The 27,960-nt window shown below is 34.4% G+C and overlaps 1 protein-coding gene across 3 annotated transcripts; it reads right to left on the bottom strand.

The window, feature by feature from the left end:
• Positions 1-259: 259 nt before the first annotated feature.
• Positions 260-27,798, bottom strand: rxrgb (retinoid X receptor, gamma b). Of its 3 annotated transcripts, none has more exons than XM_051139193.1 (10): positions 27,658-27,798; positions 9,882-10,114; positions 7,057-7,201; positions 6,765-6,944; positions 3,089-3,249; positions 2,818-2,947; positions 2,311-2,443; positions 2,113-2,204; positions 915-1,020; positions 260-819 (listed from the first exon to the last, which is right to left on the bottom strand). In XM_051139193.1, exons 1-10 carry the CDS (start codon positions 27,686-27,688, stop codon positions 672-674), a joined length of 1,359 nt encoding a protein of 452 aa, XP_050995150.1. In that variant the 5' UTR covers positions 27,689-27,798; the 3' UTR covers positions 260-671. The 3 variants fall into 3 exon arrangements, with proteins under 3 accessions (XP_050995150.1, XP_050995149.1, XP_050995148.1); XM_051139192.1 differs by lacking the exon at positions 27,658-27,798 and adding an exon at positions 22,513-22,631 and having other exon boundaries at positions 3,089-3,246; XM_051139191.1 differs by lacking the exon at positions 27,658-27,798 and adding an exon at positions 22,513-22,628.
• Between the last annotated feature and the right edge of the window lie 162 nt (positions 27,799-27,960).

Genomic DNA, 27,960 nt, shown 5'->3' with positions numbered 1-27,960 from the left:
ATGAGAAAGCCACCGCAGACACACGTTAAAGTGGAAGTTCAATAATGGTTTGCATCGTTAAATGGCGCCATCTAGCGGACGGGACACACTGCACCAGATCAAATATATGATGCAGTGTTTTGCAGAAACTTGTGATTTATATAAGATTCAGATAATAAAAATTAGACAACGACGACTTGCTCTTTAAAGGCCTTTGCTTTTACAGAGAAATTTTTTCAGATGCTCCAGTAAAACGAGGACAAAAAAAATAACAACTTGCTCATTCATTCTTTTTTATTCCAAAAAAAAAAAAAGAAAGAAAAAACATTGTATTTAAATATTTAAATATTTATTTGAACAGAATTCTAAACACGTCATTTTAGAAATTATTGTTTGGGTATGATAACATTCCTTGAATAAAATATAATTTCTTTATTGCATTGTCTTGCCACAATGAATACCTGATATTAACTATTTACAGAAACATTTCTTTTCAAAACCATACCAGTAAAATTAATTTCATCTGTATATTCTGAAACTTGCTCCTCTCTTTCCCCTGCCAATATTTTTAAAAAGAATAACAATTTGTGCTTGGTATAAAATATGCAGCATACTGCGATATCTTCAATCAAGTTCGTTATTATATTAGTTACATAAGAATATGTACAAAAAAAGGTCCATTGGAACTCGTGTCACGTGATCTGATGGGGTGCTTCGAGCATCTCCATTAGGAAAGTGTCTATGGGTGTGTCTCCAATCAGCTTAAAGAAAAATAGGTGCTCCAAACACTTAAGTCCGATGGACCGGAGAGCAGGAAGACGCAACAAAAGTTTAGCAAACCTGTAGAGCAGGCAGAGAGGAAGGCAGCAGGTGAAATTGAGTATGTAAAACAGATATGATCAGTATTTACTGAACAAACATGTACATGACTGTACCTGCCAGGCTGGTCAGGGTATTTCTGTTTAGTGTAGGTCTCCAGTGAGGCGTAAACCTTCTCTCTCAGTGCCTCTACCTCCGCTGGGCTGGACAACCCTTTGGCGTCTACGAGACGAGACAATATGCATTATTAAATACAGTATATACTCAGGCTATCAAAACATCTTACACGTTTTTACACCTAATCAGTTAGAAAGTTCCCATTCACTGTAACAGTCACATTTTGCAATACATAAAGGCATTTTTAAAAAATCAACAGTATTTTTTGTGTTTCATAAAAGAAAGAACATGTAAATAATGACAGAATTTTATGTAATATCTCTGTAACTACTACATAATATATTATATTATAAAGTTTTGGGATAAACTATCCCTTTAACTTGCGTATTTAATTATAATATAATATAGGTATCAAGGTGTCAAATAGCAGAATGTGGGTGAATTATTCTTTCAACAATATAAAATAAAATAAAATAATATGTGCTTTATAAAATAAAAACAGTCAAAATTTTCACAATTTATCAGCATAATCTGCATCATTTTCCAGGCGTTTAATACATTAAATAAAGGCAGAATTTGGGTGAACTATTCCTTTAATAATATAATATAATATAATATAATATAATATAATATAATATAATATAATATAATATGTGCTTTATAAAATAAAAACAGTCAAAATCTTCACAATTTATCAGCATAATCTGCGTCAATTTCCAGGGGTTACAAAAAATAAAATAAAAATAAATAAAAAAAAATAAAATTAAATAAAATAAAATTAAATTAAATTAAATTAAATTAAATTAAATAATCGCAGAATTTGGGTGAACAATATTACTTTAGTATAATATAATATAATATGTGCTTTATAAGATAAAAACAGATAAAATCTCCACTATTTATCAGCATGCTCTCAGCAACATAATCTGCGTCAATTTCCAGGTGTTCCCAAAAATAAATAAATAAATAAATAAATAAAGGCAAAATTTGGGTGAATTATTCCTTCAATTATATTGCATAATTTACTATAATATAATATTAGATGTGCTTTATAAGATAAAAATAGTCAAAATCCTCACAATTTATCAGCATAATCTGTGTAAATTTCCAGGCATTCCCAAAAAATGAAATAAAATAATAGAACTTAGATAATCTTTGCTGCAGACAAGTGCGTATAAATAGAAATGAGCAACACACCAGGGTTGAAGAGGACGATGGCTCTAAGGCAGCCTAGTTCTGATTTATCCATCTGCATATCCTTCATTTTAGACACCAGCTCAGTCAATACCCTGCCACACACACACACAAAGCTTTCATTTGAATACAGTAGTTGTAATATAAAACAAACAAACAAGATGTTTATTAATCCAGAGGTGCTGAAGGTGAAATGCTCACCTGTTAAAGATGGAGCCGACACCTGCACTGTGAGCACTGCTCCTGTGGACGTGAAGGCCTGTGCCCAGCAAGATGCCATCTTTAACTGTGATTGAACGGTGGGAGAATGAAGCAATAAGAAGCTCATTCCATCCTGTAAGAAGAAAAATAAAAAGAAGAATAAAAAGAAAAAGAAGAACAGCAGGAAACATGTGTCTCTCTCTCTTAATTTAACACTGTGTTTTTCATTAGCAAATCTTTGTGATTTTCAGTGGTGGTTACTTCATGAGTGCATGTGAAATGTTTGACCAGCAGAGGTCAGCATTCTCACTTACACAACCAACACAGTTCTGCCTGACCCTTTGACCTGGAGTGACTAAGGACAATATGCATTTTCACTGCTTAAATACACATTTCACCCATTATATCTTCTACGTTACTACTTCAGTTATGATTTCAAAATAAACTCAAAATATGTATTTTATCAGTATTGCATGGTTTGTATATGTGTGTAAGAGTGTCACATACCTGCTCGAAGCAAAATGACCTGATCGTCCAGAGGCAGATCTGAGAAATGAGGTATTCTTTTGGCCCACTCCACCAGAGTAAACAGTTGCTTGTCAGCTGCATGGCAGATATTAGTGACTGGGTCATTTGTCTGGAGAAGGAAACCAGATGAAAACAGAGGAAAAATAGGGACAATAAGAGAGAGAATTTCAGTTGTTACTTTGTCAAAGAATGCTCAAGTCAGCATGTTTGTACTGTGTAAACTGTATTTGAATAAATCTATATGTCTTACTGAATTGCCTGGACTGTTCTCTGTGTATATCTCAGTCTTAGGTTCGACTGCAAGTTCTGCATCCAGAATCTTATCCACAGGCATGTCTTCATTAAAACTGCTCGTCGATTCCACCTCATTATCACCTTTCTCCTTCCCACGCTGCCTCTCTTCCTGGACTGCTGTGGGGAGTAAATGAGTACATTATAAATCACTGTAAATAACGATTATGAGATTAAAAAATTGGTTAAGAAACCTCACATATTTAATAAAATCTTTATCTGTTATGATATATTTTACTTCATTTTAATGTAAAGTATATTTTAGATATTACAAGAAAACAAATGTACAATATAATGTATTCTATTATAAAGCATTTATGTAAGGTTATATAGAAATACTATATAATACTATATAATATAATATAATACATTTATATTATTTAGCAGAATATTAAAGCACAATAAAACAAAACAAAACAAAATGAAACCCATCAGCAATTCAAAAATCATTAATGTATGAATAGAAAACATTAATATAATAAAATATTATTTAGCAGAATAATAAAGCATAATATTAAAAAAAAACATGTTGAGATGAAAATCTCTTCTGGCCACAAAGGCAGCAAAAAGAAAAAAGCAAAAAAAAAAAAAAGAAAAAGAAAACGAAACAAAACAAAATAAAAAACAAAGCAAAAACAAAACCCATCAGCATTTAAAAAAAATAATTGAAATATGGATAGAATATATATATACAGTAGTCAACATTTGAAGTGGATCAAAAAAGTTCATCAAAGTTGTTCTGAAACAAGAAGGGGTATTGTTCAAAATTCATGTTTAACATGTAAGTCTGCTATTAATCAATGCTGTCATCAATGGAATTTTATGCCTTATTACTTTTTATGGTGCCCAGACATGAATGTTTGTCACAAGGTGTGAAGAGGCTTGTCACACACTCATGAAGACAAGAGTGCATCAAAAAACTGTTGGTTGTTCAGTACTTTTGTGATTCACCTGAAGTCACAATGGACCAGAAATGCCTCTTAAACATTATTTCCTGCAGTGCGGTGCCTTTGGAGTGCCTTAAGGAGCCAGCACAATGGTCATAATGGTGATGCACTGGATACTGAACTGTACTGTACTGTACTGTAGTCACTCTGTGTGGAGTGTCAGAGATCGAACGCAAAACAGGAAAGAAAGAAAAAAAAAGATTTTATTGCACATTACAGCAGATCAAAAAGTTCATACTGTAAAACAAACATGAATTGAATGGTTTAACAAATGCAACAAACAAGTCATGAACAAGAAACAACAAACGTAATGTGCCGAGACAGCCAGTCAGTAATCACTGTTACCACCTCTGACATCACAGCCATCACAGATGTGATCACAGCCTCACATCGCCTATGCATGCTTGAGATGAGGTTTTGGATATTCTGTTGAGGAATGGCTTGCCATTCACAACTCCACATGGGTTCCTGGAGGGACGTGGCGCGCTTGCAGTCTTGACTGTAGCTGCTCCCAAATGTGTTCAATGGGGTTCAAGGCCATTCTTGAGATGCCCTCCTCCTCCAAGAATTCAGTCATCAGTCTTGCTTGATGTGCACCAGCGTTGTCATCCATAAGCACGAAATCTGGCCACATTGCACCAGCATATGGCTACACAACTGGTCTCAGGATTTCATCCCTATACCTTTGGCCTGTCAGGCTGCCTTTTTCAGTAATGACAAGCTCTGTCCTTCCACCCATGAAGATGCCTCCTCAAACCATGACTGATGATCCGCCGATACGGTCATGGCGGATTTTGTATAACATTTTGCAGCAAATTTCTCTCCCCAGGACGACGCCAGACCCACCTACGCCTATCTAGGAAGTTCACACAGAACCGGGACTCATCTGTGAAAAGCACTGTACCCCACTGATTCAATGTCCACCTGCGGTGTTCTCTGGCCCACTGCAGACGTGATAGTTTGTGTGCTCTGGAAAGAGGCACCCTCACAGCTGGTCTTCTGGCTCTCAAGCCAACTTAATGAAGTCGTCTTCTCACAGTCTAAGTGGACACTCGCACCCCTGTTGCATCCTGAAGGTCATTTTGCAGGCTGACAGCAGTCATGAAATGATTTCTACGGGCATGCAGGGTCAAGTATCGGTCTTGATTTGGTGTTGTGACCCGTTGTCTGCCTCCACCATGCTTCCTACTCACAGTACCAAACCTTCTGAACCTGTTCCAGGCTCTGGAAATGACACTTTGAGATGTCCCCACTGCATCTGCAACTTCACGCTTAGTCATGCCTCCTTGCAGCATCCCAATAGCCCTGTTAAGGTCAGAATCCTGCAATCACACTAAATGTGGCATTTTCAATGTTTTCTGACTTCAAGTGAAGTTTTCAGAGCCTTAAATAATGAGCAGCTCCCAATTACAAACACCCGTGACAGGTCAGTTGGTACCTAATGGCAAACATTCATGTCTGGGCACCATAAAAAGTAATAAGGCATGAAATTCCATTGATGACAGCACTGATTAATAGCAGACTTACATGTTAAACATGAATTTTGAACAATACCCCTTCTTGTTTCAGAACAACTTTGATGAACTTTTTTGATCCACTTCAAATGTTGACTAGTGTATATATATATATAATGTAATATGAATGCATTATAAATCATTGTAATTAATTAATGATTATGACAAATTATATAAGAAATTTCACATTTTTAATATAACTATATATCTGTTATAATATATTTTACTTAATTTTAATTTAAAGTATATTGTAGATATTATTAGAATAAAACATATAATAATATAATATTTATGTTATTTAACAGAATATTACAGCATTATAAAAACAAAAAAAACCAAAAGCCATCAGCAATTAAAAAAACATTGAATTATGAATAGGAAACATATAATATAATATAATATAATATAATATAATATAATAAATATATTTAGCATAATATTAAAATGTGTTGAGATGAAAATCTCTTTTGGCCACAAAGGCAGCAAAAAGCACAAAACAAAACAAAAAGACAAAAAACTAAATGAAACACAAAATAAAATAAAAAAACAAAGCAAAAATAAAACCCATCAGCAATTAAAAAAATAATTGAATTATGGATAGACAACATAATATAATATAATATAATATAATATAATATAATATAATATAATATAATATAATATAATATAATATATTTAGCGATAAAAACAAACGCTTGGCAACAAAGGCAGCAAAAAGCACAAAATAAAAAAAAACAAAACGAAAGAAAACACACACACACACACAAAACAACAAAAAACAACAAAATGAAACAAACAAAAACTATCAGCAATTCAAAAATCATTGAATTATGGATAGAATACATAAAATATAATATAATATAATATTTAGTGATAAAAATCTCTTCTGGCAACAAAGGCAGGAAAAAGCACAAAACAAAACGAAAGAAAACACACACAAAAAAACAACAAACTGAAACCAAAAAAAAAAAAAAATCAAAACTTATCAGCAATTCAAAAATCGTTGAATTATGGATAGAATACATAATAATATAATATAATAATTTATGTTATTTAGCATAATATTAAAACATGTTCTGGCCACAAAGGCAGCAAAAAACACAAAACAAAAAATAAAACTCATCAGCAATTCAAAAATCACTGAACTATGGATAGAAAACATGCAAATACAAACCTTCCCGCTTCATGCCCATTGCTAGGCACTTCTGGTAGCGGCAATACTGGCAGCGGTTGCGCTGGCGTTTGTCAATCAGGCACTCTTTGCTGTCTCGACATGTGTAGGTCAGGTCTTTTCGGATGGTCCTCTTAAAGAAGCCCTTGCAACCTTCACAGCTGTAAACACCATAGTGCTTCCCTGCAAACACAACCACACTGAACCTCAGAAGACTTGGAGATGTATCTCAGAAATGCATTAACTTCCAAACCAAAACCAAATGCAACATCTAAACATCCCTGTGTTGCTATACCTGAAGATCGGTCCCCACAAATGGCACAGATGTGTTTGGAGAGGGATCCAGGGCTGCTGCACTGATAGCTGCTCATGTTGCTCAGCTGAGCCAATCCTGGTGGGGGCTTGATATCTTCTGAGCTATTCACATTTAAAGAGTTCATCTGTGAGACAGGAAGAGAGGTGTGAGGAGAAACGGAAACAGCTTATCATATAATGCAATCAGTTGTTGAGTTTGTCATAGTACAGCAGGCTGTCTGTGTCCTTCCAGAACAGCAGACACACACAAATCCAAGAAAAGACTCACAAATGCACAAAAACAGACTCCACCCTTGCAAGGCCATTATACAAGTGGCTGTGAGAGCGCTGACATAACATTTCAAAGGGGAGGGGATATTTGTGTCTCTCTCCCTCACAAGAGAATTCACCATTTTTCCGTCAAACGTTGTTTTCTACACTCATTCAGCCTGCAGATGGCAGTACACGGCCATACCTCAGGCATAAGGAAAGCATGTCAAATCAGAAAGATGATTTAGTGAGCCTTATTTTCAGTGAAGTAACTTACTGACATACATGTTTGACGATTTATGTGTTCTTATATGGCTGCTTAGTGATTCAATTGAGATTTACTGTCATTACTAGCTATTCCTTCGTCACGTAAATGCATTTTACCTGGTTCAAATCATTGACAAAATAGCTCGGTCTCCTTATGTGTTTGTGTTTGACAGTTGAGAGAAACGGCACCTTTCCCGTGAGTGGCCGTGGTTTCAGAGGCGCCAGCGGACACGCCCCCAGCGTTTGAGAGCTTATTTTTTTCAAGATGTTATAACTTATTTCATATTTGGCTGGGTGGTTAATAGCACATTCTTCTGTGGTGAGACAAACTCAGAACACATTTAATATTGCTTTGCACGGACTAGTTAAAACTGAAACTATTAGGCTAAAAACGTTTTCGATCATTTAAATAAAACTGAGTAATATACATATTCGATAATTATAAAAACGTAAACTTAAAAAAACTTAAATGGAGATTAGAACTGTTGCCCTGGCAGCTAACTGAAATAAATACTAAAATTACTTAATTTACTTAATAAAAAAACTAAAGTTATATAGAAATATAAAAATATCTGAAAAATTACAAAAGCTCTAAAAATAACTTTATAATAACTGAAAATATAAATATATACACTACCAGTCAAAAGTTTTTCTTAAAGAAGTCTGCTCACCAAGCCTGCATTTATTTGATCCAAAGTATAGCAAACGCAGTACATTTTTTAAATATTTTACTATTTAAATAACTCTTTTCTATTTGAATATGTTTTAAAATGTAATGCATTCCTGTTATTTAAAAGCTGAATTTTTAGCATCATTAATCCAGTCACATGATCCTTCAGAAATCATTCTAATATTCTGATTTGCTGCTCAAAAAACATTCATTGCTATTATGTTGAAAATATTTGAGTAGAATTTTTTTTTGGAAAATAGAAAGTTCAGAAGAACAGCATTTATCTGAAATAGAATAGAACAGAAATATTTTGTAACATTATAAATATTTTGTAACAAATAAATTTCTATAATTTCTATAATAATGTTTCTAAAACAGCAAATCAGCATATTAGAATGATTTCTGAAGGATCATGTGACCCTGAAGACTGGAGTAATGATGCTACAAAACTAAAAATACATAAAAAACAATAGAAAATAGAAAACAGTTATTTTAAAAATATTTCAGTAAAAAAAATATACTTCAGAATTGTACTGTTTTTTCTGTACTTTGGATCAAATAAATGCAGGCTTGGTAAGCAGAAGATACTTTTTTAAAAAACATTAAAATCTTACTGTTCAAAAACTTTTGACTGGTAGTGTAGATTCATTCAAAATATTACAGTAAACATTTATATCTACTAATTTAGCAGATGCTTTTATCCAAAGTGACTAACAAATGAGTAATAAAACAAGTACATAAATTATACTAAAATAACACAGGTTTGATAACATTCTTTGAAATTATAGTGATGAAAATGACATTTTAATCACTGAACTCCTTTGTCTCAGTTTACAGTTTATGAATTCCTTTTCTCAATCTTTTCATAACTTGACAAAATTATAGCTTGGTTGGAAATAACACAACAAAACTATCTGATATTAACCTGATTATTTACTAACCCATTTTTACATTTTCAATATGATAACATCACTCTTTGATCACCAAGTTTTTTTGAACAGTCTTATACATTTTTAATGTGTTATTTTATTTTATTTTATTTTGAGGGCCTTTTGCCTTTATTTCGGCAATATTAAAATCCACCCAGGACAAAAAAAAGAGGCCATAGTTGAAGAAACACCCATGTAGAGGATTTCAGAAGAAGAAACACCAGGCATGCTACCAGACTTTCAACACATTTTCTTTTAATTTCAATGTAATTTCAAGTACATTTAGACTTTGTACATCTCTGTGTATAGGTATACACACACTTACTTGCCCTATATACGTACATACTGTAAGTTCACAATAAATGATGTCCTTTCATTGGACTAAAAGCCTGAAACAATTATCTGAGTCAATGGCTTTCTCTGGCCTCCAGGGAGAAATGAGACACACATACAGACACACATAAGTTGACCTCTTGAAATACCAGGGCATCCATACACTCTCAGAAGATAAAGCTACAAGGTACATATTAGTACCTAAAGTGTACATATTAGTACCCCTTAAAAGGGTACTGCCAAGAGGCTGATTTTAATTTATGAGACAGAGTGACATTTCAGTTTGCAGGACAGATCTTAATGCTTTTGGTTGGTGTCGGTCCCAGAGAGAGCACAGAATTATGGGAAGCTTCTTACCTGCGGGCTGCTGAGAGTGTTAAAGCCCATACTGGGCGTAGAGGGCAAGGAAACGGACGGTGAGCCTAGAGATGGGCCGATGACTGAGTAGGGTGAGGCCAGGCCATTCATGGATGAGCCCAGGGTGTTCACGGGCGACTGCAGTGGGCGGGACGAACTGATGACGGACGAATGACCCACCATGGAGCTCAGGGGTGGTGGCTGAGAGGGGGGTGAATTAAGAGCACTAGTGTCTGTGAAGAGACAAAAGGAGAGATTAATATTAGCCATGACAAGAGCAATTAAAATGTAGTACTAAAATTATCGCTGATGACATCAGTGATCATAGACATACTTCCGATCAAAAAACTGGAATAATTAGACATTTTTTGAATTAAGCCTTTTATGCTTATCAAGTGCATTTATTTTATCAAAAATACAGTAATATTGTGAAACATTATAACAATTTAATTATGTGACACTGAATTCTAGAGTAATGGCTGATGAAAATTCAGCTTTGCATTACAGGAATAAATTCCATTTTGAAATATTTCTGTTTTTACTGTATTTTTTTTAATCAAATATATGCAGCCTTAGTATGAAGGCCTGTTTCTGCCATTGAATAAAAATAACAAATATTTATAAAGTATTTGTTACTATTTCTAACAATTCTGACTTTTTTCAATTCTGACACAATTGCAAGTTTACATTTTGCAATTGTGATTTTTTTTTTCTCAGAATTGCAATACAAACAATTTTGACTTTTATTCTCAGTTGCAAGTTATAAAGTCAGTATTGCGTGATATGAACTCGCAAATGCAAGAAAAATACTCAGAATTGCAAGATGTAAACTTGGAATTTGGCGAAATTAAGTCGTAATTCTATAAAAAAAAAATTAAGTCAGAATCACGAGATGCAAATTCAAAATTCTGACTTTTTTCTCAGAATTGCGAGTTTGTATCTCGCAACTGACTTTTTTTCTCAGTTGTGAGTTATAAAGTCAGTGTTGCGTGATGTAGCTCGCAATTGCAAGAAAAAAACTCAGAATTGTGATATGTAAACTTGAAATTCTGAGAAATTCAAAATTCTATACAAAATAATATTAAGAATTGCTAGATATAAATTCAAATTTAAGACTTTTTTCTTAGAATTGCGAGTTTACATCTCGAAGTTGACTTTTTTCTGAGAATTACGAGTTTACATCTCGCAATTGATTTTTTTTTAGCAGTTGCAAGTTATAAAGTAGATACAGCATGATATAAGCTAGCAAATGCAAGAAAAAAACTCAGAACTGCGAGATGTAACCTTGGATTATTAAGTCGTAATTCTATAAAAAAAAAAAGTCAGAATCGCAAGATACAAACTCAAAATTCACATTTTTTTCTCAGAATTGTGAGTTTATATCTCGCAATTGACTTTTTTTTCTCCGTTGTGAGTTATAAAGTCAGTACTGTGTGATATAAACTCGCAATTGCAAGAAAAAAACTTGCAAGATATAAACTGACTTTTTCTTTTAGAGTTGCGAGTTTATCTCACAGTTGACTTTTTTTTTCTTTGTTGTGAGTTATAAAGTCAGTATTGCATGATATAAACTCACAATTGCATGAAAAAAAACTCAGAATTGCGAGATGTAAACTTGCAATTCTGTAAAAATCAAGTCATAATTCTAAAAAAAAATGTCAGAATTGCAAGATATAGAATTAAAAATTCTGACTTTTTTTCTCAGAATTGCGAGTTTACATCTCGCAATTGACCTTTTTCTCAGTTGCAAGTTATAAAGTCAGTATTGTTTGACATAAACAATTATATCAAGAAATTGCAAGAAAAAAACTTGCAAGATACAAACTCAAAATTCTGACTTTTCTTTAGAATTGCGAGTTTACATCTCGCAAATAACTTCTTTTTCTTAAAATTACGAGTTAGCAATTGCGAGTTATTAAGTCAGAATTCTGAGAACACAGTATTTTTTCCCCCTCAGAAATGGACTTTGTAAGTCTCAATTGCAAATTTATATCTCAGTTCTGGGGGAAAAGTCAGAATTGCAAATTTATATCAGGCAATTCTGATTTCATTTCTATAAACTCGCAATTCTGACTATACAACTCGGAATTCCGAGTTTAAATCTCACAATTCTAAAAAAAAGTCAGAATTCTAAAACGTAAACTCGCATTTGCGAGAAAAAGAGTCAGAATTCTGAGATGAAAAGTCGCAATTACCTTTTTTTTTAAATGTTTTATTCAGTGGCAGAAATGGGCTTCCATACCTTGGTGAGCATAAGAGACTTCTTTAATATAAAGATTGAAAATCTTAATTATTCCAAACCTTTGACCTGTAATATATAAATCAAACAATCAGACAGGTCAGTGTGGCAGGTATATTTATCATGACGCGTAATGTTTTTATTTAGCATGTGCTGACGTCAGAGAACAGGATAAGTATGTGCCTACAGGAACATCAAGTACTTGTGGAAACATGTGCCTTTGCAGAACATCAATTACCTCTGTTATCAAGGCCTAAAATATGTAATGAAATAAAATGCTGTGTAAGTAAATGTAAGAGGACACTTCACTGAGAGAATCCATTAAGCCTTGCTACTTTAACATTCAGTCAGCAGCTGATGGAGTGCTACATATGAGTGCTTGGTAATGGTAGTTTGTACCGGCACAAACACATATAATCTATCTAACGTAGTACAAGGACACACACTGGGCAAAGGTTGCACCTTTTTGCCAATACTGATAGTGTTGCAATTCGTTACCTCATTTCATCATTCATCAAGATGAAGATCAAATCAAATTCATCTAAGATTAAATTAACATGACTACAGCTTCAAGCTGTTGCTTTATCGAGATGTGCAATACAATGAGCCTTATCAATGGTTTGGTCATATATTCTGACAAAGTGACTGTAACTGTTTATCTCTGGCAGGTTGTTTCAATTTACTGCTAATGTGTTATTGCAAAACAAACTCAGGCGGTGTGAAGCGGAGGGGATTTATGTCACCTTGAAGTGGTTCATTTTTAGATAATGAGTTCAGAGTATCCTGCTTATTATATGGCTGCTTATCAAATAAATAAATAAATAGGCATACAATGTTGATTTGAGATGATATCATTTAGTAAATGAAAAACAAGAGACAACAGAGTGCTACAAGACATAAAACTACCACGTTGTCAACGGACAATAATCACTTACAGAGTTTAGCACCCAAAATAATGCATTAATATAGATTTTTTTAGTTATATGCACCATAATATACGACAAGGACAAAACATTTTCTTTTTTAAATTGTTATATGCAATTTAAATCATGATGGTAAATCTTATAGCATAAACTTGTTAAATGGAAAGTGTAGGCTACAAACTCTGAGAAAAAAAAGGTACAAAGCTGTCACCGGGGCAGTATCCCAAGGTACAGAAGCTAAAAGGTACATCTTTGTACCCTGTTTAACCTCAAATTGTACATACAATTACCTTACTACTTTAAAAGTACATATTAGTATCTAAAGTGTACACATTAATACCATTTAATCAGTACCGCCCCAGTTACAGTTTTGTACCTTTTTTTCTTAGAATGTAGGGAGACACACCCTATAAGTGTCTGAAATTAGCTTCTTTTGTAATATAATTCATTCCCATGTTGTTTCTTTTACTTAAAATTAAACAGATCCAGGATTTATTGTTTATAAACCAGGCAAAATCATACATTTCAGTACTTAAAAACTGTATGTTATAAACAAACAGTCTGGAATGGATGTATTCTTCCAAGCTGGTTGCATGTGTGTGTGTCCCAGACTCTGGGTAGCAGGGGGAATTTCTGTGGCAGATGGCCAAGATGCCTTCGGTAGGGCGGAAATATGGTCATACAGTGGTCTGCACGTCGGCCTATCCTCGAATGACCCACCTGATTCACTACATTCAAAAACAGACCTCACAAGTTAAATGCTTAAGGCTGAAAACAGGGCAGTCACGCTGAATTTTCATAGCTTTGGTACTGCATCTTTATACAGAGCTGAATTTCGACAGTGAAAAAAAATGTCACCAACATATATGTGCTTCTCCAAAGCTTGAAAACTCCAAAGTTTTATGTTGACTTTAAAATATATAAGTACAACAGGTATAATTGACCCCCTATAGGCGGTAAAGTTACTATAGGTTACTATCTCTGCAGTCACATTTCGTAAGGTCTAAACAAACCCCTTCTTTTAGATGCATCACCCTTTAGCTTATAAATCAGATCATATTCTTCTGAGACGGTCCATGTGCCAGACATTCATCAGGATTTCACAATGACTCTCGGCAGTGCCCATGACCTTTGTACAGCTGTCTGGGAGCAAAGTGCAGCCTTTGGTAGACTGCTATCAAGTTCGGTGGAGACCACATGAAATCACACAGGTCAATGCGGACACAATCACATACATAAACTGTCAAAGCATGTTTGATGCAACAAACTGTAAGCAATATCCTCACAGATACACAGAGAAAGCAGTGTATAGTTTCAGTGAACAACAGGCCAGTAGCCTGACATTAGTCTGCCATTAGTCACAGATTCATGAGCTGGAACACAACAGGATTTGGAGAGGGATAGTTACAATCTTTTAATTGTTAATTACTGGTCAGCCGAGGTGTGGAGTCTCCAGCAGGGCTCTAATTCATTAAGCCTCTCACACACTAACTTGTAGTACATGTTGACTGAAAGGACATTATATAGAGAGGGAAAGATCATGAACGATTATTTTTGGATTGCATAGTCATTTTCAGTATTTAAACTTTCCTGTCATCATTTTTAATCTATGGTTTGTTAAAGGGTTAGTTCACCCAAAAATAAAAATTCTGTCATTAATTACTCATCCTCATGTTGTTACAAACCTGTAATTACTTCCATATTTTTGATGAAATCTGAAAGCTTTCTGACCCTGCATAGACAGTCACTAACGATTACTTTGCTCATTAAGTAATCTTTTGATTATTCTGACGATTAATCGAGTAATCTGATAATTATACACTTAGTTATACACTTGTTTAATTAAATCGTAGTGTTTGTGAAATCTAAATAGCATTATGCTTTATTACGGCTTTTACATAGGTTTAAAATGTGCCACTTCTGGTATTTTCAAACAGAATCGAGGAATTGTTGCAGATCTAATAGACAGCAATACAACTAGCACATTCAAGGCCCAAAAACTTAGTAAATAGTCCATGTGACATCTTTCCTTTGCGACTATGATGTCCTTACTACCTTTCTGGGCCTTGTACGTGTCAGTTGCGTTGTTGTATATCCAGGGTCGGAAAGCTCTCAGAATTCATAAAAAATGTCTTAATTTGTGTTCCGAAAAAGAATGAAGCTCTTATGGCTTTGGAACAGCATGAGGGTGAGTAATTAATGACAGAATTTTCATTTTTGAGTGAACTATCCCTTTAATATCATTCCATTGAGCCAACAAATGCAAAACATGAAATAGAGAAAAACATTAATTATTCATTAATTTTAAATACAAACAAGCCTTATTGCTAAAAGAAACATTTAGCATTTTCAGAATAAAACAATACTGATTTACAAAAAAAAGCTATAAACTAGACTTCGCTGGTTATTAAATAACAGGACATCCCCAAAAGTAACTTTTTAGATTTAGCCTTTTAGATCTAGCAGCATGTTATTGGCTGGAACCACACAGCCAAACACACACCCACTGTGTGAAAATCCCAACGGTGGTTATGACAACAGGTTCCAACCCCCCTATTTTAAACAAAATCTCTTGAATCACTTTCGGTCCTAAATGAAGTTGACATCTGATCAATAATGACACTAAACCCTCTTCTCATCAATGACAAATATTTTTAACCACCTGTCAAGAAGTCGGGGGTTGTAGGGAGGGCAACAGACACAAAAAGGTGGAAGGGGGGTAGAAGTGATTGAGAAATGGGACACTGTCCCACTCCATCCCAGTCTGCCATGGAGAGCCGCAGGACATTAAATCAACCCTAATAACCGCCATGTGTCCATAATCCTCCAAAGCCCAGGACTTCACATGAACCTCACACTTCAGTTACCAACATTACTTCATCAACCCTATCATAAACTAGTTTATCAGCACACACTGATAAACCTTTATATGTGAATAATTAACCTAAACGCTTAAATTATATAGCTGACAACATTATCTTTACTACCTGTACATCTCATTCATTATTCTTTAAACGAATAAGCGTTAATTATGCTACACACAGACACACAAGATCATGTTTTTCTTATCAGAACTGCTATAATAACGCATTATGTTTATGCCCATGTCCTCAGAATTGCTGACAGAGGTGAAATTGAGCTGGCCTCTGGAGGCCTGGGATATGTTGTATGTATTTTTTCATGGCAGTATTGAGTGCTGTCTTACATTGTTACTGATGAAATTTATGTTTTTTGGAGGACTTGTGTCTGAGTGTGTGTTTTGTTCTAAAAAAGACTTAGGACAATAACTGCTGCTGTATGTGGGCGACAAAAGTGAAGTGAATACTAAAGAATAATAGAGTATCAAGTGAAGAAACATCATTCAGTGAACTAGGCATTAGGTCAATGAACTCCTGTTTGTCCTGTAGTGACCTCTGTATTACTCTGTTCAAAACAAGCACATTTTGTCACATGCATCACTCACATTTAAAATAACTTACGCTGATGACTGCTTTATAGTGACACAAAAAAGTGAAGTAAAATAAGGACAGACAATACTGTACACTATTACAGTCCGAAACTGAACGGCAGAAAAATGCTGACTGAAAACAAACTCCACAGGAAATGAAGCAACATTAATCAGTTTCAAAACATCCTACCATATCGCGATCATATGACAGCTAATATTCCGTAGCACTGAGGACGAACTCGTTTAAAAATCCCGACTAATGTTTGTGACATCTTACATTTGATGACCCCTGGTAATGTCACAATGTAACAATCAGCAGAGATCAGCAGGGACTGTTCCACTGAACATTGCACAAGAGTTTGTGAAGTAACTGTTCAGCCAGACCTCTTGTTTATCAAAATGAATTTAAAAGTAACAGATTCTGAATACTTTAAATCCTAAGTGAGTGTTAAAACGATTCAAAAACAGCAGCTGAATGCTGTCAAGACAACATGTTTCTTCATTCAAGGGTTAGTTCACCCAAAAATGAAAATTAGCCCATTAATTACTCACCCTTAAGGGATGCTAGGTGTATATGACTTCCTTCTTTCAGACGAAAGTACTCTGAGTTATATTAAAAATCATTCTGGCTCCTTCAAGTTTTATATTGTAATGGGTGGGTGTTTCTCTTCATCAGTCCAAAACAAGTCCAATAAAGCGCATTCAGCCATAATAAGACGTGCCTCACACGGCTCCGGAGGGTGAATAAAGGCATCCTGTAGCAAATCGATGTGTTTTTGTAAGAAAAATACACATATTTAAAACATAATAATCTCTTTAATCTAGTTTGTGCTCACTGTTGTACATGGAAGCCACTCCGATTGGCTGATGTAGGACATCAGAAGGAAAGAAACGAAAAAAGAAAATATAAAAATGCATCAATTCACTACAGGAGGCATTTATTCCCCCGCCCCCCCCCCGGATGAATGGATGGATGGATGGATGGATATTATGGATGGATGCGCTTTATTTGACTTGTTTTGGACTGATGAAGAGAAACACATACCCACTGCAATATAAAGCTTGAAGGAGACAGAACAATTTTTAATATAATTCCAAATGCATTTGTCTGAAAGAAGGACATCATATACATCTATGATACTTTGAGAGTGAGTAAATAATGGGCTAATTTTTTGGGTGAACTAACCCTTTCATCATGCAAAAATGCCGCAAAAATACATATGCAGTGTGGCAAATGTAGTCCAATTTGTAAACAAATGGCTTTGTTATTTTTGTAAATTGGTCAAAAAGACTAGTAAAGTCTAATAAAGTAGTTTTTTAATGGGTACGAACTTCACTGAATTAACACGTTTGTATAAGATTGTTTTGTCTAAGATATCTCTAGGCTGCATATCTTTGTAGAAAAAACCCCCCAGTAATATTGTGAAATATTATTCCAGCGTAATTTTTTATTTTAATGGATTTCAAAATGCAATTTATTCCTTTGATGACAAAGCTGAATTTTCAGAAGCCATTACTCAAGAAACACTCATGTTATTATCAATGTTAAAAAACAGTTGTGCTGCTTAATTCTGAGGAAATTATAAATATTTTTTGCAACAAACATAAAAGTTTACTGTAACTTTTGATCAACTTAAAGGGATAATTCACCCAAAAATGAAAATTCTGTCATTAATTACTCACCCTCATGGTGTTTCCAAACCCGTAAGACATTCGTTCATTTTTGGAACACAAATTTCAGACCCTGCATAGACAACAATGCAACTGACATGTTCAAGGCCCAGAAAGCTTGTAAGGAAATTGTTAAAATAGTCCATGTGACACCAGTGGTTCAGCCGTAATGTTATGAAGCTACAAGAATACTTTTTGTGCGCAAAGAAAACAAGTGTCGTGGCACTGTCAGGAATACACATCAAAAACTGAAGCAGAAGACAAGAAATGGTTGAATAAAGTATTTTCATAGCATCATAAAATTAAGGTTGAACCACTGATGTCAAATGAACTATTTTAACAATGTCCTTACTGCCTTTCTGGGCCTTGAATGTGTCAGTTGCGTTCCTGTCTATGCAGGGTCAGAAAGCTCTGGGATTTAAAAAAAAAATATCATCCGAAGGTCTTACGGGTTTGGAACGACATGAGGATGTGTAATTAATGATTGAATTTTAATTTTTAGGTGAACTATCCCTTTAATGTATTCTTGCTAAATAAAATGACTAATTTCATTTAAAAAAAAAAAAATCTTACTGAGCCCAAACTGAACAGTGGTGTATATCTCTCTTGTCACACACACAAAAAAAGAATCTGTATGAAAAAACTGATTAAGAGTCACACTAGCCATCTTAACAGTCAGGCAAATTACCAGAGACAACAACAATTTCTGTTCCAAAGATTCTTCCGAGACAGACGAGATAAGTAGAAAGATAAAGTCACAAACATCCACCCCAACACATTTGAACACCTATCACAACTTTCAAAATACACTTCCTAGAAAACAAGCTCTCTTGGGATATTTGAAACCAGCTGTCTCAATCAAAACATAAAAGACAATTGACTCAGAGAGGCCTCTTAACAGGAAAGGCTTGTCATGTAACCTTAAAATGTGGTAACATTTAAACTAATTTAATGAGTTACAAAAAAGCATTTTAAGTTCCTCAAGGCAACAGCTGCACACAAAAAAGTGTTACCTAAGAAGACTAGATGTTTACAAACAGGATCTAACAGCATAAGACAGCAGCATGTGAGAAACCACAGTGCTGTCAGCCCTACGCATAACCTTTAGTAACTTCAGCACGAGGGAGGAGAAAAAAAAAGAAAGCTGGTAAAAGAAAGGATTAGAAAAAAAAAAAGAGACTAGGGAGGCTCTGTCTGTAGTGTTTATATAGAGTCAAACATACTGTACAGTGTTGAAAGAGTTCAGAAGTAACTTACACAGAAATTATTCAAAGAAACAGCAAGCATGCTATGGATTAAATGTGGCATATGGATAAAGCATGTAGAACACCACACCCGTATGTGCTTCTTAATCACAAAACCAGGCATTAATGCTGGTCCTCCCTAACGGCTTCCACTCTTTTGGGAAGGCGTTACGATATGTTGCACGGAAACTACTATGAGCATCAACGAGGTCAGATACTGGTGATAAGGTCAAGTTTAGAAGAAATAAAGTTATACAACTTTAGAAAGACATTAGGGTGAGTAAACGATGACAGAAATTACATTTTTGGGTGAACTATCCCTTTAAGATTTGTCACCACTGGAATTAAGAGGCCTAGTCAAACCCGTTAAGGCATGTCCACATTCTTGTAATGTATGTTTCAGCTGTAATTTCCAAAACAATATTTACATGGTATATTAAAGGCACCTAGATCTAAGGTGAATAAATGCAGCGAATTTGAAGAATGAACCACATGCAAACAGGGTCACTTGATATGTCAGTACTGTGCAAGTTTTATTTGTTGCGTCAATACTGACACCTCTCAAAGAAAGATAGAAACAGAAAGAGAAAGAACAACAGAGTGTCACCGTCAATCGGCGACGACAACTTCCGTCACCGCTTTCTATTGTGCGATCAAACGGGAATTTGTCCTTGTCAGTCCAAGTATTTACACACACCCACACACGCAAACGCCCCTCAACAGAACTATTGTCAAAGAGAAACAGAAGAGAAGCAAAGAAGCGAGAGGGTGAAATACTGCAAGTGTGTGAGATATGAAGGGATATACTGAAATAGATTGATCCAAGCAGACTTTCCTAAAATATCCGCAATACTCCAGTGCCACCTTACCCTGATCTATAACAGCTGAACAGCATTAGAGAACAGAGCCTTGCCAAGTACTCTCACTATGCCAACGGCTGAGAGCAGGGGTTACAGATTAATTTCACACAAGCTACGGCTGACATGCAAGCAAGTGTCTAATATATATACATATATATATACATATATATATATATATTAGTACATATTATAACATATGTAATATTTTTGGAAAAAGATAAACACTTATCTTTTATATACCAAGGATGCATTAAATTGATTAAAAGTGACAGGATTTTATATTAAAAAAATTATAAAGGTACAAAAGATTTCTTGCTGTTTTTTTTTTAACATGCTATTCAAGAATTCTGAACAATAACAACAAAAAAAATCATGTTTCCACAAAAATATTAAGCAGCACTACTGTTTTCAGTAGTGATAATAATAAAAAAGCACCAACACAGAATATTAAAATGATTTCTGAAGGATCACATGACACTGAAGACTGGAGTAATTGCTGTTGAAAATTCAGCTTTAGCATCACAGGAATAAATTAGATTTTAAAATATGCAAAATGTCAACAGCATGTTAGCATATTAGAATGATTTCTGGAGGATCATGTGACACTGAAGACTGGAGTAATAATGCTGAAAATTTAGCTTTGATCACAGGAATAAATTACATTTTAAAATATGTTCAAATAGAAAGCAGTTATTTTAAATAGGAAAAATATTTCACAATATTACTGCTTTTGCTGTATTTTGGATCAAATAAATAGAGGCTTTTAAATTATAATAATATTTTACAATATTATTTTTTACTGTATTTTTAATTAAATAAATGATAAATGCCATCTTGGTGATCATAGGACTTTCAAAAACACTGTAGTATAAAATATATACAATACCAGTCAAAAGTTTTTGAACAGTAAGATTTTTAATATTTTTTAAAAGAAGTCTCTTCTGCTCACCAAGCCTGCATTTATTTGATCTAAAATACAGCAAAAGCAGTAATATTGTGAAATATTTTTACTATTTAAAATAACTGCTTTCTATTTGAATATATTTTTTAAAAAATTAATTTATTCCTGTGATCAAAGCTAAAATTTCAGCATCATTACTCCAGTCTTCAGTGTTACATGATCTCTCAGAAATCATTCTAATATGCTAAAATGCTGTTCAAGAAACATTTATTAATATTATTATAATTATCAGCATTTACAGCAGTTGAGTAAAGAAAGATCCAAAGACCCATTCAAAAACCTGGAAGTCAGTACAATTTTTGGGGGGGAAAGAAATTATAGAAATGAATACTTTTATTTACCAAGGTTGCTTTCAATTGATCAAAAGTGATGATAAAGACATTTATAATGTTACAAAAGATTTCTATTTTAGATAAATTATGTTCTTCTGAACTTTCTATTCATCAAAGAAACCTGAAAAAAATTCTACTAAGTTGTTTTCAACATAATAATAGTAATAATAATAATAATAATAATACACGTTTTTCAGGCAGCAAATCATATTATTAGAATGATTTCTGAAGGATCATTTGACTGGAGTAATAATGCTAAGAATTCAGCTTTGAAATCACAGGAATAAAGTACATTTTAAAATATAATAAAATAGAAAACAGTTATTTTAAATAATAAAAAATATTTCAGAATTTAACAGTTTTTACTGTACTTTGGATCAAATAAATGCAGGCTTGGTGGGCAGAAGAGACTTCTTTAAAAAAACATAAAAAATCTTACTGTTCAAAAACTTTTGACTGGTAATGTACGATTTAAAAATAAACAGATAAATCAAAACCAAGCAAACTAAAAATAACTAATGACTGCATCAACTTGTCTATTAGTTAAACCAATTAAAGTATTTTTAATCAGTTAGATTTGGTAGATTTTTTTTTTTTTATGTTAAAATATTGTCTCCAACATGAATCTGGGCTGAGACTATCCATTTGTCCAACCAATGGCAGATGAAGACAACAGGAAACTTGTTTGAAAATAATAATTATTTTTCCAATTCCATTTGGTAATGTAAAAACAAACCATCGATACAACAGGTTCTTTACTCACGAAAATAAACCACGGAACATGCCAATACATCTCTAAAATGCATGTATCCAAATACAACCTAGTCATATTTTGAAATATTTTTTTTTTCCCAGTTGTTTCCATCAGCACAATTCTCTCATCTTCCTTTAGGATGCACCAGCCGTGCTATTCCTAGGAATATTACAGGAGTATTTTATTACGAGATACTCACGATGGTTGTAGTGACCACTCTCTCTGCCGTGACTCTGCCCATGAAGAGGCAGCGCCGCCGGATACCACATGACCGGGAGCCCCACTCGACCAAACCTCACCAGTCACGCAGAGCACCTGTCCGAACACAGACTCACTCCGCTGATGGAACAGATGGCATATGAGCGAAACAGGACGGCTGTAGGAGGAGAATCCGCAGGGAGGAGTCTGCTCGTTTATGGGATTACTCGGATTATCAACGACTGAATCCAGCAGGAACCGTTTACTGCCACAAAGATCAGCTTCTCTCCAAGCTTTGATAAAACTCCTTCTGCACAGACCGTGGTCTGCCCGAACAGAGGCTCAGAGTGTCATTAAATCTATCAGTGCAGACGGGACACCTGTTCAACGGCCAGTGTGTTTGAGCGTGTGTGAGGTTCATATAAAAACAATATTTGTTTGGATTCAGATTTGAAGATTACTGTAAATTTGCAGTACATCTGATTATCGATAGCATTCTGTAATTTACCATTATGTCACAGTAAGACTGCACATCAGTGCTTCTATTAAAGCAGTTAAGTGGCAATGACAGCTCTTTCTCACACATGCACACACACTTAAAAGCAAAGCCAAGCCTGGCAGCCTCCTCTCACACACCTGCTTGTGTGTTTATTTTCTAATGCACTTCTAACTTCAGACACTGCTTGTTTTTGTGCCATGCTGCATAATGTACTAACAGTTTTAAGACAAATTATTAATTACAAATTAATCAACCTTAAACTTTTGAACAGCAGTGAAAAATAAACCAGTCAAAAGTTTTTTAATTGTAAGATTTTTAACGTTTTTTTTTTTTCAATTCTCATCTGCTCACCAAGCCTGCTTTTATTTGATCCAAAGTACAGCAAAAACAGTAAAATTCTGAAATATTTTTACTATTTAAAATAGCTGTTCTCTATTTTAATATATTTTGAAGTGTAATTTATTCCTGTGATCAAAGCTATATTTTCAGCATCATTACTCCAGTCTTAGGTATCACATGATCCTTCAGAAATCATTCTAATATGCTAATTTGCTGTTGAAAATACATTTATTATTATTATCAATATTTAATACAGTTGAGTACATTTTTTCAGGATACACTGATTAATAGAAAGATCCAATAAACAGCATTTATCTGAAATAAAAAGCTTTTGTAACATTATACACCATACCATTTAAAAGCTTTGAGTCAGTATAATTTTTTTTGTTACAAAAGATTTCCATTTCAGATAAATGCTGTTCTTCTGATCTTTCTATTTATTAAAGAAACCTGAAGAAAATTCTACTCAGCTGTTTTCAATATAATAATAATAATAATAATAATAATAATAATAAATGTAATGATGCTAAGAATTCAGCTTTGAAAACACAGGAATAAATTACATTTTTAAATATATTCAAATAAAAAACAGTTATTTAAAATAGTAAAAATATTTCACAATTTTGCTGTTTTTGCTGTACTTTTTTATCAAATAAATGCAAGCTTGTTGTGCGGAAGAAGCAGAGACTTCTTTAAAAAACATTAAAAATCTTACTGTTCAAAAATTTTTGACTGGTAGTGTAAATAAATACTGAAATTAAAAACTACACCTTTACATTTACTGATTGAGATATCATGGGTCATGTCAGTGTCAAGGAATTTTGTGCCAAATTAACTGCAGAAAAAGATAAAAAAGAACCTTTGAGAGATTTCAATATAGTGATGCCTTAAAAGCACTGCAGTGATGAAGACCTTCTATTAAAGTCTACAATATATCAATGCTGTTGCCATTACAGTTTCATTGAAAGTCAGACAAGCAGTAGAGAGAGCAGACTTCATGACAGAATGCCTTCAGGGTGAATCTAAAAAAGCCTCTTTAATATGTCATCCTATAAAAGCAATGCCCCACATGGATCAGTCTGAATGAAATGAGAGTTGCGATCACACAGAAGATTGACACAACTGGAGCTGCCTTGAAGAGATGTTAGAAACCACATTACTAAAACTACTGTATTAGGTTTTCTATCTCCTTGCATTTCTTTTGCTAACACAAACATCAGGCACTGACTTCACCTCTGTAGCAACTTATCCTTTTGATAGAACTAACCATTAAAATCTGTTCTTTAAGAAGACTCTACAGGCATTAACAAAATGTCAAAAAATGTTTAAAAAAGTTTAAAAATACAATTTTTTCCAAAGTACAATTTTTAGCATCATTACTCGTGTCACATGATCCTTCAAAAATCAATCTAATGTTCTGATTTGCTGCTCAAAAAAAAAAAAAAAAAAATTAGTATGTCGAATGTACAGCTGAGTAGATTTTTTTTTAGGTTACTTTGATGAATAGAACGTTCAGAAGTACAGCATTTATCTGAAATAGAAATCTTTTGTAACATTATAAATGTCTTTATCATCACTTACGATCAATTTAAAGCATCCTTGCTAAATAAAAGTGTTCATTTCTATAATTTCTTTCCAAAAAAAATGTAAAAGACTCCAAGCTTTTAAATGGTATAGTGTATAATGTTACAAAAACTTTTTATTTCAGATAAATGCTGATCTTTGGATCTTTCTATTTATCAAAGAATCCTGAGGTTCTTTAAGGAATCATCTCTTTTTTACTTTTTTTTATAATCTGGAGAACCTTCCTTCGCCACAAAGAACCTGAAAAAAGAAAGGCTCTTCAGCTGTTAAAGGTTCTTTATGGAACCATTTAGACAAAAAAGATTCTTCTATGGCATCATGAAGCACCTTTATTTTTTTAAAAGTGTATGTGGGCAGAAGAGAATTTTTTTAAAAACTTTAAAAATCTTAACTTTTGACAGGTAGTGTATAGTTCTTGAAAACTGGAGTAATGGTTGCAGAAAATTCAGCTTTGCCATCACAGGAATTAATTACATTATTAAGACATTCAAAAAGAAAACTGCATAAATGCAGTCTTAATGTACATGAGTGACCTTTTAAAAATATTTTAAAAATCTTACCTACATGAAACTTCTTAACAGTAGTGTATATAGACCTACCAGCTGACACTGAGGGTCAAAGACGTTACTCTCAGCCTTTGCTGACAAGCACGTGAGCACAGCTCAACCCCACTACTGTGATGTAAGGGTCCACATCTAACATTTCAAAGCAGCATGTCCTCTGAGAAGCAGTCAGGGCATGAACATGTCTGCAGATCAAAATAGATTTCCACCCTTGCCCCAGTCTACTTTACCCCAGACTTAAATTACCCCTGAATGTCTATAAATTCAGAACAAGGAGCTAACAGGAGCTAAAGGACAAAACAGCATCTCTGATTGTTTATGAACAGCAGCTACAGTAGCAGCACCATTAGTATAAGGGTTATGACTGTGTGTAAGAATAGTTAATCTGCTGCTAATCATTTCATTTTAATGGAATGAAGGCATACACTTCATCAACATGAGGGTGACGAGCACCCTGTTAAAAGTTGAAGGCTTTTGTATCACCCTTAAAGGGTTTACTTTGTATTTTGGACCATCTAATGACTAACATTTGCAAAAAGAATACAATCACCCTTCCAATATGCTCTTTTCTCATAGACTACATATGCTCTGTTTCTCCTGGCTTTGCTTCTCTGACTCTCCTAGCAATGAAAGTGATGATAAGGGCAAGGCTGCTCATTGTTAAAAGCCTGAAGCATATATAGGAAATCTACAGAAACCGCTGTGAGCGGTTTGAAAGCATGTGTACAACCAGCAATAACAAAGTCCTCCGAGCCACTCCTGCCTGACAACTGTTAATACACGTGTTCCTTCTGTTTTCTCGTCTATGTGTCTTTGGACTTGCAGAGTGGGTTTGCATTGTTAAAGACAAAGGAATGTTATCACTGCTCAGAAAGCCTACAATAGCAAGAAAAAGCTGAGAGCGAGGACTCAATGACCCCTTCATTGACATTAAAAATTTCTGCAGTTTAATGCATGGCGCCAGCAACACCAATATCATGGGTTTGATTCCCAGGTAATGCATGAGCTAATAAAATGTAGACCATGAATGAAATGTAAGCCACAAAGCTTTAAATGTAATTAAAAGGGAACTGAAAAAATGTGATTAGGTGATTAATCTAACCTTGTTAACATGGTTAATGTCCAAAGTTCAAAACTTCTTAGTGTGTCTGTGAGGTTATAAAAGCAACATAAACACCTATATTTATTCACTGTTAGTTCCTATTTTTCCACAAGTTTAACCGTACATATTAATACATACATACACAATTTCTGTGTTTGCACTACAAAACTCCTGACCAGGTAAAAATACATTGTATTGGGTGCATATTGTTCACTGACAATATGTAATACATCTGATATTACCTCTAAAGCATACTGTATGTACAGTAGGCTGAAATCTTGCTCTGCAGGAAAATCCAGCTTAAGCTAGTAACTGTGGAGCATGATAGTTTCAAACTGGTCATTAGCTGGTGTAAACTGGAAAACCATCTACCAGTACCACTAGCTTAAGATGATCAAACTGTTTTTAGGAATGTGATAGTTGGTCAACCAGCTCGTAAGTGGATTTCCCAACATGGTATAATGCAAAAACGTGTTAATCTATTGTATTCCAGTCACGTTTTTAATCTAAATAAATAAATTCCTTACAACTTGACTTTAAAATGTCATGTTAGTTGGATTAACAGCATCCAGCACTTAAATTAGGTGGGACAGATTGGCAACTCTTTATTTGAGTCTTATGACTTTGACTCAACACTGTAACATTACAACTTAGTGGAGTTGTCTTTGACTTTGCCTAAAATAACATGTCATTCCCGCTCACTCTTTAAACAAGTCGGGAGCGTTGAAATACAAAGTTTGAGTTGAAAGCGTATGCACATACTCATTCCTATGTGAAGTGTACATGCTATACCCGGTTGGAGACTGTCTCAAGGGTAATAAATAACAATTCCGACACACAGGCGTGCTTTGAGGGCGATCGATTACATAAACGCAATCAAAGTGCCAAACATGCCTGTAAACCACAGCACGATCACCTGACCGATGTCAACGCGGACTGATACGATTGTAATCTGTCTGAAGTTCATCAGCGAAGTTGTTTTAACGCGTATTTGCGGACAATTTCGCAAATATGACCAAGAAGAGCAGCAACAAGAAATGAAGAAAGACGGCGACTTACGGAGGTGTAAATACGTGTTGTGAGTATCCATTCCGAGTCAGTTTACTGTCCGGTCTTGTCCTGGAGGCGCTCGGCACCCCTCTCGATTCCTCTCCCCAGCCCGAGTGAACTACACTGTGCGGCGCTACCGCCTGGCTCGGGGCCCCGCTCAGGGGGAGGCGGGAGGAGGGGTTTCACCAGCGACAACAATCAGATAAGACGCAGGCAGATGACTTGAGCACATGTGTAAAACACTTTTTACAGAACAACATTCAAACTGTATAACAATAACTTGGTGCCATTTAGAAAACACCATGTAATAAC

Source organism: Labeo rohita, chromosome 20 (assembly GCF_022985175.1).
Source record: "Labeo rohita strain BAU-BD-2019 chromosome 20, IGBB_LRoh.1.0, whole genome shotgun sequence".
Lineage (NCBI taxonomy): Eukaryota > Metazoa > Chordata > Actinopteri > Cypriniformes > Cyprinidae > Labeo > Labeo rohita.
The sequence above is the reverse complement of the archived record's forward strand: the minus strand, read 5'-3'. Positions and strand labels throughout refer to the sequence as shown.

Excerpts from the sequence above, each read along its gene's own strand:
- rxrgb (XM_051139191.1), bottom strand. The coding sequence starts at position 22,582 with ATGTGGTATCCGGCGGCGCTGCCTCTTCATGGGCAGAGTCACGGCAGA. Across the intron at positions 3,250-6,764 it reads AATGGGCATGAAGCGGGAAG|CAGTCCAGGAAGAGAGGCAG; the intron begins GTTTGTATTTGC and ends TACTCCCCACAG. Across the intron at positions 820-914 it reads TACCCTGACCAGCCTGGCAG|GTTTGCTAAACTTTTGTTGC; the intron begins GTACAGTCATGT and ends CCTGCTCTACAG.